Source organism: Loxodonta africana, chromosome 1 (assembly GCF_030014295.1).
Source record: "Loxodonta africana isolate mLoxAfr1 chromosome 1, mLoxAfr1.hap2, whole genome shotgun sequence".
Classification (NCBI taxonomy): Eukaryota; Metazoa; Chordata; class Mammalia; order Proboscidea; family Elephantidae; genus Loxodonta; species Loxodonta africana.
The window spans coordinates 94651273-94665950 of NC_087342.1; the positions used below are offsets into that span (position 1 = coordinate 94651273).

Sequence of the window (14678 nt, forward strand, 5' to 3'; positions counted from 1 at the left end):
AGAGGAACCCCCAAGATGAATGTCCCAAGGTACCCTTTGAACTTGGAACTGAAGCTACTCCTGGAGGACACCTTTCAGCCAAATAATAGATTGGCTTATAAAACAAACAATATCACCTGTGAGTAATGTGCTCCATTAAACAATCAAGTACATGAGACCAAGTGGTCCATATTTACACAAAAGCAAAGATGAGAAGGCAGGGAAGGGAAAGGAAACTATATCAATGGAAACAGAATAAACAGAATGGAAATAATGTTAATGCTGACACATTGTGAAAATTGTAACCAATATCACGGGACAATTTGTATAAAAATTGTTAAACGGGAAACCAATTTGCTGTGTAAGTTTTCATTTAAAACACTATATATATATGTATATATATTTTTTTTTTAATGCAAGAACAGGCAAATGTATAGAAACCAAAATTTATTAGTGGTTATAGGAGCCGTTGTGGTGCAGTGATTGAGAGCTCAGCCGCTAACCAAAAGTTCAGCAGCTGGAATCCACCAGCCGCTCGCTCCTTGGCAACCCTGTAGGGCAGTTCTAATCTGTCCTATAGGGTTGCTATAAATCGAAATTGACTCGATGCCAATGTATTTGTTTTTTTTGTTTTATCAGAGGCAGAAAGGAGTGGGGAAGGGGAGGTTATTGCTTATGCAGTACTGAAGTTCAGTTTACAGTGATGGAAAAATCGCATTGATTAAAGGTAGAATTGCACAGCCAATTAATGAAATAATTATCAATAAGTTGTACACCTGTAAAAACCTGAAGTGGCAAAAGTTGTATGATAGCTACATTTACAACAGCAACAAAAGAGTAGCTGCTGAGGCTTCTTGTATACAACCAAACACTTCATGGGATTTGGTTCCTTGATTTGGATATTTAGAGTTATAGTTTCATGAGACGTCCCAGTTAATTGGCTTAATATCGTGTTTGGTGCTTTTGTTCTACCTCCATCTAGTTCATTGTGTAGTGCCTGGGGTCTTAAAAGCTTGCAAGCAGCCATCCAAGGCACAACAATTGGTCTCTATTCACCTGGAGTGTCAGAGGAAGCAGCCATCCAAGGCACAACAATTGGTCTCTATTCACCTGGAGTGTCAGAGGAAGTAGAGTCAGGAATAGGAGGAGGAAATGGAATGTGTGGCTAATTGTCTCCACAACTGCCTCCTTTGCCATGAGACCAGAAATACTGGATAGTGCCTGACTACCACTACTGAATATTTTGATCAAAGATTCTATACCAGAATCCTGATCAAAAAGAGGAAAATGCAGAATAGAATTTCAAATTCTCATGGACTCCAGAATTTCTGGAACCATGGACGCTGGATGAATCCCTGAAATACTGCCCTGAGATAATTTTTAAACTTTAAACCAAAAATATCCTCTGAAGTCTTCTTCAAACCCCAGGATAGTTTAGCTTAACTAGTAAAGAATACCTGCCTTGAGCAGAGCTTTTTCAAGATCTACCTATGTAAGATCAAATTGACAACAGCAATTGGAAGATTAGACAGGAAACTTAGGGAACAGTGAGCTTATGTTAATGGGGGAGAAACAACTTAAAAAAGAGTGAGACCGGTTGCACAACTTGAAAAATGTAATCAATGTCACTGAATTGAACCTGTGATAACTATTGAATTGGTGTACGTTCTGCTGTGTATACGCTCAACAAGAAAATAAAAATACATATACAAGATTGTTACAGGCACTGTGGGATAACAGAAATAGCTTGGATTTTGGAGCTAAGGAATCTAGATCCACTCCAAGCCAGGACTGTGACTGTATCGTACAGATAACGTATGCAAAGCACTTGGCGAATTTTTAAGAACTCGGGAAATTTTATTATTAAACGAGATAATTCACGGGTAGATCGTCTGTAAAGCATAAAATACTCCACAAGTGGAAACAGTCAACCCTTCCAGGGATGGAGCCTCAGAAGGCCCAAAGCCAGTTCCCCTGCACAAGGAACGACCGCGCACCCTGGCACGCAGGAGGCTGTGTGAGGAAACAGACTAGAGAAAAACCGTCTCCCCCTGAAACTTCTCCTCGCATTCCCACTGCTTCCATGGTGAGACAAATCGTACGCGGAGTCCCTAAATGTAGTGAGAAATGCCAAAATGCCTGGAGAATGAGCAGTTCCGCCACCCTCCCGTTCGTTTCCTGGCTCTAGCCGCCACTTCCGGGAACAGTTCAACCTGGCCCGGGGTCACGGTACACTAGCCCCACACACGTCGATCCCGTCCAGGCTAACGAGTGCACTCCCTCCTGCAATCGCTAGCGGGCGCTCGTCCTCCCCCTCTCCAGGCACGAGTCCTCATTTGCGCACGCGTGATTTCTTTCCTCCAGTCTCCCTGTGCCTCCCCCTTCTTCCCCACCTCGGCCAATTACGTTCCTGCGGCGTCTTTCACGCATTTCAGACGTACAGGGGTGCTGGGAGCGAAGCGGAAGTCCTGCGCGATTTGTACGGGCGTGGCAGTGGGGCGGGAGAAGGAAAAGTGAACCCGAAAGTGTGACTGATCTGTCCGCCTTCCGGGCGCGGGTGAAACAGGAAGGAGGAGGTGCTGGCCGGGTGGGGTGCGGCCTCGGCCGGCGGAGGGCACTGTGATTGGTCCTCGGCTGTGGCGACGTTGTCGATTGGCTTCTGCGTGCGGGGCCTGGTGAGGATGGGTGGTGGCCGTTTGAATTCAAAAGTGGCGGGTGTGTCGCGGAGCTGGTAGCCGTCCGATACCATAGCGCGAGTGTTCTGCGTCGCGAGCGAGCGAGCGAGGGAATCTGGGTCCCGGGAGCCCCGACGCCCTGTCCTCTCCTATTGCGCTCCCCTGGAGTGTGTAGGACGGAGCTGAATATGGAGCAGCAGGTGACTAGGGGCTGGCGCGGTTCTCCCGCCTCGGGGTCGGGATCCTGCGGGTCCACTCGCCTACGGGGATGGCGGCGAACTTCCGTGCTCCACTGTGGCGATGGGAGGGACAGGGAAGAGTGGAGATGGCAAGGAGCAGCCCTAGAAGGTTGGAGGAGACGCCTGACTGTCTGCCTTAGGTTCTGGAAGCCCCTGCGCCCTTCCTCACTTTCATGTCTTCAGGATTTCCCATTTCGAGTTCTTAGGCTTGTCTGACAAGTTTCCCTCTCTCCATTCCTCCCCACGATTGCAGTATGGAATTACGAGGGAGTGTTCTGAGGAAATGGTGTGAGGCCAAACCCCTACTTTTGTTCTTTTGTTATCTCCTGTCGTCTCACTGCTGCTGTTTTAGGATGTAAGAAGGGGAGAGAGGAAGTAGGGTAATCTGGTCTGAAGGATGCCTCATTCTCCTTCCCCAAGTTTTGCAGAGATCCGTGCCCAAAGGGACTGGTTGATAGTTCCTTCACTTTTTGGTGCCCCCCTGCATTCTGCAATTATTTACAGCCTCCTCTGACCAGTAGAGAGAGAGAGGTGTGGGTGACAAGCATGTACTGACCTCTGATGTCAGGAAAGTGCTCCTGCCTGAATCTTCTGTTTACTAGTATTTCACATTCAGATTTACCCAAAGTAAGGTTTGAACTTGAAGACAGATTCTTTCGGAACCAAAGATCAGAGCATGGGATATGGCATGAAAAATAGTAGAAGCCTTCTCAGATTTATTCATCAAATATTGAGTACCTACTGTATGCCAGGAGCCCTGCTGGTGCAGTGGTTGAGAGCTCGAATGCTAACCAAAAGGTTGACAGTTTGAATTCACCAGCTGCTCCTTGGAAACCCTACGGGGCAGTTCTACTCTGTCGCGTAGGTTCACTATGAGTCGGAATCGACTCGATGCCATGGTTCTAGATGAACAGGACAGACAGAAATCCCTGTTGTCACGGAGCTGACATTCTACCGTGAGACGAGCAGTAAACATAAGTAAATTATATAACTCTACTGGGGTGATAAGTTGTATAGAGAAAAGAAAAACTTGAGCAGGGTGAAAGAGAGAGGAGGGGAGTCCATCTGACAGAGTGGAGTAAGAAATAGGATGACCATAGTAAGCCCCACTGAGGAGGTGATAGATGAGTAAAGACCTGAAGGTGAGGGAGCTAGACAAGTGGATATTGAGAAAAGTGCATTCCAGCTAGAGGGAATCTACTAGAGCCCTAAAGTGTTGTATAGCAAGGAGGTTGGTATGACTGGAATGGAGTGAGCAAGTGGAAAAGTTGCGGGAAAGGAAGTCAGGTAACAGGGAATGGGGTTTCTGAATCACGTTGCTTTTTGTTGGGACTGTTGTAAGGACTTTAACTTTTGACTCTGAGTGAAATAGAGTGTCAACTGGGTAGTTTTGAACAAAGAAAGACATGATCTGTTTTATATTTTAAGAGGATCATGCTGGCTGCTTCACTGAGATTAGGCTGTAAGGGATCAAGGAGAATGGTTAGGAATGTGGCAGGATTTTTTAAACTTTGCACTATTTTGGTGTTTTGTTGTGGGAGGCTATCCTGTACATTGCAGGATGTTTAACAGTGTCCTGGTCTCTACCCCTTAGATGCTTTCAGCACTCTCCCCCCAGTCATGACAATAAAAAATGTCTTCAGATATTGTCAAATGTCCCCTTGGGGAAGTGTGTAAAATTGCCCCTGGTTGAGAATTATTGGAGTACAGTAATCTAGGTTAGACATGATGGTAACTTGGGTTAAGATGGTAGAGTGCAAGTGGTAAGAGGTGGTAGGATTCTGGATTTATTTTAAATGCAGAATCAGCCATGTTTTGCTGACAGATTAGATGTAGTGTGTAAGAGAAAGAGAGGACTCTGGCTTTTTTAGTTTGAGCAATTGAAGGATGGAGTTACTGTCAACTGAGATGGAGAAGGCTGCCAGAGGAGCAGGTTTGACAGGGAATGGACATCAAGAGATCAGTTTCAACATGTTAAGTTTGACATGTTTATTTGATTTCCGAGTGGAGACATTAAGGAGGCAGCTTAATATACAAGTCAAGTTCAGGAGCAAGGTCTGAGCTGCAGATATGAATTTGGGAGTTGTAAGCATATTGATCGTATTTAAGCCATGGGAGTGAACTGTGAGTGCAGATAGAGAATAGAAAGACCACTGTTAAGTCTGGGGAGATGAGGAAGACCTACCAGTGAGGTAGGAAAACCAAGAGAGGGCAGTAGCTTAGAAGCTAAATGAAGAAAGTATACTAAGGAGGGAAGTGATCATTTGTATCAAATGCTACTTACTGATAGGTCAGGAATCCTGAAAGTGAAGAAATGACTTAGCAATACCGTGGTTACTGGTGACCTTGAGGAAAGCAGGTTTGGTAGAGTATTGTGTGTTTTCAAGTTGATTCCAACTCATAGTGACCCTATATGACAGAGTAGAATTGCCCCTTAGGGTTTCCTAGGCTGTAATCTTTATGTGAGCAAGGCTCCAGGTCTTTTCTCCCACTCGTAGGTTTGAACCAGGACCTTTCAGTTAGCATCCAAGTGGCTTAACCATTGTGCCACCAGGGCTCCTTTTTGGTACACTGGTAGGGGTGAAATCCTGATTGAAAAGGGTTTAGGAGAGAAATTGGAAACAGTGAATACTATATAGACAACAGTTTTGAGGAATTTTGCTGCAAAAGGCAGCAAAGAAATAAGGTAGTAGTTGGTAGGGAACCAAGACCAAAAAATCCAAACCCATTGCTGTCGATTCAATTTGAATGCATAGTGATGACCCTATAAGACAGAGTAGAACTGCCCCATAGGGTTTCCACGGCTGCAAATCTCTATGGAAGCAGACTGCCAGGGACAGTAGGGTCAAAAGAAGAATTTTTTTTAGGTAGCAAGAAGTAATAGCATGTATTTACTGATAGGAATGCTCCAGTAGAGTGAAAAGTCATTGGTGCAGAGAAGGGCGAATTGCAATGCTCCTGAGTAGGTGAGAAGGGGTGTGATCTGATGAATGAGTGGGAGAACTGCCTTGGGAGCAGGTCATCCATCTATAATCTCGTGGTAAAGTGGATTTAGGAGGGGTTGGATTAGTATCTGTTTCTTATAGAAGGTTAAGAACTTAGATTTCTCATTGTGGAAAAGTTGGAGGTCATTGTGTCTACCTTTATGGATGGGAGAAAAATAAATCCTGTACTCTCTGGAGCTGTCTTGAATAATAAACCTTGAACACATTTGTAGGATGCCACATAAATTCAGAGGTGGAGGTCTTTAGTAAATTCTCTTCCTAGCCCTGGGATTCCTGGCAATCCTTGGTGTTCCTTGGCTGGTGGCAGCATAACTCCAATATATGCCTCTGTCTTCACATGGCCATCTTCCCCCTGTGTCTGTGTCTCTTTTCCTCTTTTTATAAGGGCACCAGTCATACTCCAGCATAACTTCATGTTAACTAATAATACCTTCGAAGACCCTATTTCCAAACAAGGTCACATTCACAGATACTAGGGATTAGGACTTCAATATATCTTTTTCAGGACACAATTCAGCCTATAACACAGGTAAAGCATTTAAGACAGAGCTTAGTCAGTGTTAGCTGCTCCTCCCAACCAGTCTTCCAGCTGTATTGATCTTCCACTCTCTCTGTTATTAATGGTTCTCAGCTCTAGCTAAAGGACTCTGTTGGTTTCCTAGCCATACACCATGTGCATATTTGAACTTTTCCCTTCTACAAGGAATGCCCATTCCTCTCAGCTTAATACTACCCTTAAAGTTAGCTAAAGTCTAACATTTATTCAGCTTTTCCTGGACAGATTGCTCCCATTTTTATGTTATGTTTGACTTCTACCCATGCTTGGCTGGCATGTAATCTTTGAGTCCCAGCTTTTGGCTCAAGAGGTACTCAGTTAATACTTGTTGGTGGTGATGTTGAGAATTGGGGCCAAGATGGGGGGTTCTTGGGATATTTGGGCTCCAGGATGTTGTATTAAAGGTCTCTCTTTTCCCAGCAGAGACACCCCCTCTTGGAAGTGAGAGGGAACAAGGCACCTTCTCGACTGCCTCTCCCAGGAGGCAGGCTCAAGAGGGGGCCTGACCAGATGGAGAATGCCTTGGAGCCTGAGAAGGTGAGCTGATTCAGAGGGCTGTGCATGTATGTCTGTGTAAACCAAGTAGGGAGGGTAGGGTGACTACGGATCCCATTCTTGTCTTTCCCCAGAAACGGATACGAGGCCTGGGCACAGTAAGCAAAATTGTCACGTCCCACCCCAGAGCACCGCCCCTCACTACAGTGCCACAGACTCAAGGCCAGATTGCAGGTGGGTGCTAGGGCTGGATGGAGACCAAAGGGCCTGGTAATCCAGTGCTCTCCAACTTGCTTCATTCTTTTCTTTCAATTTTAGTTGATTTTGAATAGGTAACACATTTCACCTGGTTCAAAATTCAAACAGCACCAAGTTTGTTATATAATGAAAAGCCTCCCTCCTACTTCTTTTCCCTAGCCCCCTAGTTGCCCTCCCCAGAGGCAACTGTGTATCCTTCCACGGTTATTCTATGGTTATTCAAGCCAACATGGACATATTCTCTCACATTTTTTTGTACAAAACTGGTGGCATACTTTACACAGGATTCTGCCCCCCTTCTTCTTTTTGCTTATCTTGGTCCAGTTGTTGGCACAATTGGCTATTAGGACCTGGCCAGACTTAGGGAAGGGGGGTCATTGTTGTCGTTAGGTACTGTCAAGTCAGTTCCAACTCATAATGACCCTATGTACAACAGAAACACTGCTAGTCCTGTGCCATCCTCACAATCGTTGCTATGTTTGAGCCCATTGTTGCAGCAACAGTGTAAATCCATCTTGTTGAGGGTCTTCCTCTCTCACTGACCCTCTGCTTTACCGAGTGTGATGTCCTTCTCCAGGGACTAGTCCCTCCTGATAATAAGTCCGAAGTATGGAAGACAAAGTCTCGCCATCCTTGCATCTAAGAAGCATTCTGGCTGTACTCCTTCCGAGACAGGTCAGTTCATTATTCTGGCAGTCCATGGTATATTCAATATTCTTCACCAACACCACAATTCAAAGGCATCAATTCCTCTTCAGTCTTCCTTATTCATTGTCCAACTTTCACATGCATGTGAGGCAATTGAAAACACCATGGCTTGGGTCAGGTGCCCTTAGTCCTCAAAGTGACATTTTTGCTTTTTAACACTTTAGAGAGGTCTTTTGCAGCAGATTTGCCCAATGTAATAGGTCATCTGATTTCTTGACTGCTGCTTCCATGGGTGTTTATTGTGGATCCAAGTAAAATGAAATCTTTGACAGCTTCAATCTTTTTTCCATTTATCATGCTATTGCTTATTGCTCCAGTTGTGAGGATTTTTGTTTTCTTAAGTAATCCATACTGAAGGTTATAGTCTTTGATCTTCATCATTAAGTGCTTCAAGTCCTTTTCACTTTCAGGAAGGTTGTGTCATCTGCCTATCACAGGTTGTTAATAACTTTTCCTTCACTCTTGATGCCCTGTTCTTCCTCATATAGTCCAGCTTCTTGGTTTATTTGCTCAGCATACAGATTGAACAAGTATGGTGAAAGGATACAACTCTGATGCACACCGTTCCTGATTTTAAACCACTCGGTATCCCCTGCTTCTTTTCGAATGACTGCCTCTTGGTCTATGGACAGGTTCCTTGTGAGCACAATTGAGTATCCTGGAATTCCCATTCTTTGCCATCTTATCCATAATTTGTTATGATCCACACAGTTGGACGCCTTTGCATAGTCCATAAAACACAGGTAAACATTTTTCTGGTATTTTCTGCTTTCAGCCAGGATCCATCTGACATAAGCAATGATATCCCTCATTCTATTTCCTCTTCTGAATCCAGCTTGAATTTCTGGCAGTTCACTGTTGATGTACCCCTACAATCGTTTTTGAATTATCTTTGGCAAAATTTTACTTGCGTGTGATATTAATGATTTTGTTAGATAAATTCTGCATTCTGTTGTGTCACCATTCTTTGGAATGGGCACAAATATGGATCTCTTTCAGTTAGTTGGCCAGGTAGCTGTCTTTTAAATTTCTTGGCATAGATGAGTAAGCGTTTCCAGCGTTGCATCCTTTTGTTGAAACATCTCTGTTGGTATTTCTTCAATTCCTGCAGCCTTGTTTTTTGACAGTGCCTTCAGTGCAGCTTGGACTTTTCCTTCAACACCATCGATTCTTGACCATATGCTACCTCCTGAAATGGTTGAACTTCGAAGAGGGGAGTTAATCTTATTTCTGATCTCCAGAAAAGGCAACACTGCTGTTCCTGGCCTGGCCAGTGTGCATGCCAACCTGAGAATGATTGTTCTACTTTTTCCTCTCTCCCATCTCTCGACAGCCCAGAAAGTTCCCAAGAAAACAGGACCACGGTGTTCTACAGCGACTACCACAGGTAATAAATATGACTTAAAAGTTGAGTCTAAGAGGGGACTTGGGGTATGTGTGGGGCAGAATGATGGAGGTGGAAGGACACTGATCCTATAAGTCCTCATGTCAACTCCCTAATTCCCTAGTGTCGAAGAGCAAGAAGCCAGTTGCTGCTGTTCCTGCCCAGAAGCCTGATAGTAGGTGACAAATGTAGCTACTGGGTGAGAGGCTGGGCCACTAAGATAGGGAAGAGGAGGTGGTGAGTATCCAAAAAAATCCATTTGGTCTTTTTCCTATCTGGAGAGGAAGGAGATAGATGTAGCATTAGGCGTTGGGGGGTGGGACTCTAAATGCTAGAAGGACTTTGTCCTTTGTCAGTGACCTTTGTCTTTTTCATACCCATTGTAGTATCAGCTGTTCCTCCCACGGTGGGAGGGAAGAAACCCAGCAAACGTCCAGCCTGGGATTTAAAGGGTCAGTTAGGTGACCTAAATGTAGAGCTGAAACGCTACCGTGAGAGGACTCAAACGTTGGACCAGGAGAACCAACAGCTGCGGGCCCAGCTCAAAGAAGCCCAGCAACAGGCCACAGCCCTGGGGGAAGAACGCAGGACACTGAAAGAGGAGTTAGCTGAGGTGCAAGCTCAGGCAGAGCAAGGCCAGCAAGAGCTGGGGAACCTGAGTGCCCGTGTCCTGGAGCTGGAAGAGCGGCTGGGCACACAAGAGGGCTTGGTGCAAGAGCTCCAGAAAGAACAGTTGGCGTTGCAGGAGGAGCGGAGAGAACTGGCTGCCCGGCTGGAGGAACAGGAGGTAAGGGCTGAACTCTCACCAAATGCCAACCCTCTTCTCTTTGGCAGAGGATGTGCTCCCTCCCCCACCCACCACCACCTTCCAGGTTCCCCTGAAACCTTTTTGGTCTCAAAATCCCTGACCATCTACCTCCAGCAGTATACCTCTGTCTTCTACCCATCTCCGCCCCAGCCCACTTGCCTTCTGCTCCACTACTCCCTATCCTCAACTCTGCTTTCATAGCTCCCACCTGGATCTATGTCTCGCCAAGTTCTCCATCTCGCTCTTTCTTTAGGTCCCCATCTTGATCAAAAAATCACCACAGCACTCTCTTTTCCTCTTGCCATGCCCATTTGTCCCCTTCTTGGTGAGCATCAACTAGATTGAATTACTTGCAGTCCCTCAAGTGACTGGACTCTTACTTCTGGACATTTTGTGTATGTGCTTCCTTCTTTCTGGAATGTTCTTTGTCTACTCCATCCTTCCCATAGTTCAGTCTTACACTTTTGGGTCTCAACTTAGATAACACCTTCTTTGTGCCTCTCCTGGACATTCCCATAGCAGTCCCTATCCTAGCATGAGTCCCTGTTTTTTTCATCTCTTTTTCCTCACCAGACTGAGAGTTCCTTGGGGGCAGGGACCCCACCTTCACCTCAACTTGGCCCTGTGACTTGTTCTTATTCTTGGTTTCATCTTACCCTTTCCATCTGTTCTATTCTGGGCAGAGGCGGCTGCAGGCATCAGAAGTGGCTCTGTCAAGCAGCCAGGCAGAGGTGGCATCTCTGCGCCAGAAGACTGCAGCCCAGGGGACTTTACTGGCCGAGCGGGGAGAGCGTCTTCACGGGCTAGAGATGGAGCGCCGGCGACTACACAATCAGCTGCAGGAACTCAAGGGCAATATCCGCGTATTTTGCCGGGTCCGCCCAGTCCTTTCAGGCGAGCCCACCCCGCCCCCTGGCCTCCTCCTGTTTCCTGCTGGCCCTGGTGGGCCTTCTGATCCTCCAACCCGCCTCAGCCTTTCCCGGTCTGATGAACGGCGTGGGACCCTGAATGGGGCACCAGCCCCCACCACCCGCCATGACTTTTCCTTTGACCGGGTATTCCCACCAGGGAGTGGACAGGAAGAGGTGTTTGAGGAGATTGCCATGCTTGTCCAGTCAGCCCTGGATGGCTACCCAGTATGCATCTTTGCCTATGGCCAGACAGGCAGTGGCAAGACCTTCACAATGGAGGGTGGGCCTGGGGGAGACCCCCAGGTAGAAGGGCTGATACCCCGGGCTCTGCGGCACCTCTTCTCTGTGGCCCAGGAGCTGGGTGGCCAGGGCTGGACATACCGCTTTGTGGCAAGCTATGTAGAGATTTACAATGAGACCGTCCGAGACCTGCTGGCCATTGGAGCCCGGAAGGGCCAGGGCAGTGAGTGTAAGATTCGCCGGGCTGGGCCAGGGAGTGAGGAGCTTACTGTCACCAATGCCCGATATGTCCCCGTCTCCTGTGAGAAAGAGGTAAGGACCCAGGGGTACTGGGACTGGGAAAGGAGTGGGCAGGGTGACACAGAGGAGGTGGGTGGAGAAAAGAGCAGGAGAAAGTTGAAGGATGAAGGGTGAGTTTGTGAGGAGAGGGCCCCATTTTGTTTTGGCTAGTGGGCTATAACAGAACCAGGGAGCAGAGAGGGGTGATGCAGCTGCTAAAGCGGGAGCGGCTCTGGCTCCTGCCTGTTGCATCTCAAGTCTCATTTCCTACTATCCTTGCTCAGTTCACTCTAGCCATGCTGGCCTCCTGGCTGTTCTCAACTTACTAGTCACATTCCTGACTCAGGGCCTTTGCATTTGCTGTCTCCTTTGCCTGGATGCTTCTCCCCTGTAATGGCTTATTCCCTCACTGCCTTGAGTTCTTCTTAAGGCAGCAAGGCTGTCCCTGATCATCCTGTCAAAAATTGCAGCCCCATCCCACCCTCACACACTCCCTATTCTTCTCTTTTCCTTTACTCCTTAGCATTGTCAGACATACTCTGCATTTTACTTATTTATTGTTTTCCTCACCTGGTAGAAAGAATGCTCCAAGAGGGCAGGGGTGACACTCACTCATTGCTATTCCTGACATCGCTGTGTACTGACTTGTATTTGCCTTCTCCTCTTGCTGCTCCCCATCTCCAGGTGGAGGCCCTGCTCCATCTGGCCCGCCAGAACCGGGCTGTGGCCTGCACAGCCCAGAACGAGCGGTCCTCACGCAGCCACAGTGTGTTCCAGCTACAGATCACTGGGGAGCACACTGGCCGGAGCCTACAGTGTGGGGCTCCCCTCAACCTGGTAGACCTGGCCGGGAGTGAGCGGCTAGACTCTGGCTTAGCCCTTGGCGCTGAGGAGCGGGAACGGCTTCGGGAAACGCAGGCCATTAACAGCAGCCTGTCTACACTGGGGCTGGTCATCATGGCCCTGAGCAACAAGGTGGGGGAGGGGGCAGGTGGGAATTGGGGGTAAGTTTTTTTTGGGGTCTGCCCATGCTAAACCCTCCTCTGTCCTAACCACCTCTCCCCTCTCAACCCTCTAGGAGTCCCACGTGCCCTACCGGAACAGCAAGCTCACCTACCTGCTGCAAAACTCTCTGGGTGGCAGTGCTAAGATGTGAGTGAAAGGGGCAGGTGGACGGTGTCTGGTAGGAACTGAGATGGGACAGATGTTCAGGGCTGGAAAAGGGGGAGCGTGGAGACCTGGTGCAGGGTCCACTCAGCCACTGATACTGTGTTTGGCCCCTCTTGTTCTTCCATAGGCTCATGTTTGTGAATATTTCCCCCCTAGAAGAGAACGTCTCCGAGTCCCTCAACTCCCTGCGCTTTGCCTCCAAGGTGCGATTACCACCAAGCCAAGGCCCTGTTAGGACCTCTGGATGGTATAGGCTTCTCCATTCCAACCCCTTCTGTCCTCTGAGGCTGAGGGTAGCACGTTCATCCAAAAAGGATTTCCTGTGCTTCAGCCAGACATCTGGGGCATTACCCACCTGGATCCATTTTTAAATAATTAAGTTCTTTAAAGTAGGTCAAAACTGTCTGGAAAGCTATACACATACATGGAGTCTTGCTACCACCCCCTTTGCACCCCACCTGACCTGTATAGGTACATGTTTTTATCATTTTCTTGTTTATCCTTCCAGTTTCTTGTTTTGCAAATGCAACCTATATATATGGTCTTACTCTCTTCCATCTTATATAAATGATCTCTCCCTCCCTCTCTCTCATATATACATATAGTTCTGCCCCCTATTTGTTGTGTTTAACAATATAGCCCCAAGATTAATCTCCATCAACACACAGTCAATCTGTCGTTTCTAGGTCTGCCTAGCACACCACTGTGTGAATGCAGCAAAATTTGTCCACCAGTTCCCTCTGGTGGACGCTTGGATTTATTCCATTCTTTTGCTATTACAAACAAACCCACACTGATTAACCTTGTACATATGTCCATTTGTTTAGTGATATCTATGGGAAAGATTCCTAGAAGTAGGATTGCTGGATCAAGAGAGAACATGAGTTTTTCAGATCATTCCAAATAGTGTAAACTCAGGTTCCAAACTCCATGAGGGTCAGCTGGTGGCCATGAATTCTCGAGGAGACTTATGTTCTCTCCACCAGTTGGTGTGCCTAGTGGGCATCAGAGAACTTACTAGAACTAGAACAAGCCTAAGCTTACATCCAGAACCCCTATTTCAGTATTCACTGAAGGCAGCCATAGCATTAGGGGATGTAAGGAGGTCTCAAGAAAATTGTTCTTTTTGTTACTCCGCAAATTGTTTTATCCTGTCCATCTGCCCACAGGTGAACCAGTGTGTTATTGGTACTGCCCAGGCCAACAGGAAATGAAAATGGACCCAGATCCTGTGGGTGTGTGTGTCTGTCCATGTGTGCCCAAGTTTTGTGCCCATGTGTGTTTTGAGGGAGAGGGTTGCTGAGGGATGCTTTATGGGAGGGGAGGGGTGAGGAAGGCTGTTGTACCTGGGCCTATCAAATAAAGAATTTTTTTAAAAAAAAAATAAAGGTTTTATTAGCAGATACCCAAGGAGGGAGCTATTTTTCATACATCTAAGGATGGGAACTGTGGATCTGTCCACTCTGCCAAGTGTGTGTGTCTTGTGGGGTGAGGGCTGCAGTTTTTCTCTCGGACAGGTCTCCCGCTGGAGTCTGAAGGGGACCTTCAATTCTTTGTGGTTCTGTACCCTGGTCTGGCCCATCTCTCTCTCACCTAACGTCCCCTCCCCCATCATAAATATCAAGGAGGTGCGCCTACTAGCTACCCCACAGCCCCGTCATGGTCACCCCCACCGTTTCACCCACACCATCAGCTACCCCAACCCCTGGGAGAAAAACTCCTTTGGTGGATGTGGGAACAGGAATCGAGGGGCGGGGACTAGGCGTGCACTGGGCAAACTGCTGGCTCTTCCCGCCCTTTCCCTGCCTTCCTGTTCGAATCGCCAGGGTTCTGCCCTGTGCCCGTTCATTGGCTGACTCTCCATGACGTCACTGGTATTATCTCTCCTCGTCCTTGCACTAGCCCTCAAAGCCCGGGGCGGGACATACAGGGGAAGCGGGAGCGCGCGCCCGCCGAATCCCTCGCGCCAAC

The 14678-nt window shown here is 47.4% G+C and overlaps 1 protein-coding gene across 3 annotated transcripts; it reads left to right on the forward strand.

Annotated features, from left to right (window-relative positions):
* Positions 1 to 2615: 2615 nt before the first annotated feature.
* KIFC1 (kinesin family member C1) lies at positions 2616 to 14647 on the forward strand. 3 transcript variants are annotated; one of them, XM_064284613.1, is made up of 11 exons: positions 2616 to 2854; positions 6875 to 6991; positions 7084 to 7183; positions 9249 to 9302; positions 9424 to 9474; positions 9686 to 10086; positions 10791 to 11570; positions 12222 to 12512; positions 12616 to 12689; positions 12835 to 12910; positions 13877 to 14640. In XM_064284613.1, the coding sequence occupies exons 1-11, from the start codon at positions 2843 to 2845 to the stop codon at positions 13919 to 13921; spliced, it is 2001 nt and encodes a 666-aa protein (XP_064140683.1). In that variant the 5' UTR covers positions 2616 to 2842; the 3' UTR covers positions 13922 to 14640. The 3 variants fall into 3 exon arrangements, with proteins under 3 accessions (XP_064140683.1, XP_064140670.1, XP_064140677.1); XM_064284600.1 differs by having other exon boundaries at positions 2719 to 2854; positions 6878 to 6991; positions 13877 to 14638; XM_064284607.1 differs by lacking the exon at positions 12835 to 12910 and having other exon boundaries at positions 2719 to 2854; positions 13877 to 14647.
* Positions 14648 to 14678: the final 31 nt, after the last annotated feature.

Bases quoted from the DNA above. Each gene is read 5' to 3' on its own strand.
- KIFC1 (XM_064284613.1), top strand. The intron at 12,513-12,615 runs GTGGGGGAGGGG...TCAACCCTCTAG, and splicing joins TCATGGCCCTGAGCAACAAG to GAGTCCCACGTGCCCTACCG. The intron at 12,911-13,876 runs GTGCGATTACCA...ATCTGCCCACAG, and splicing joins CCCTGCGCTTTGCCTCCAAG to GTGAACCAGTGTGTTATTGG.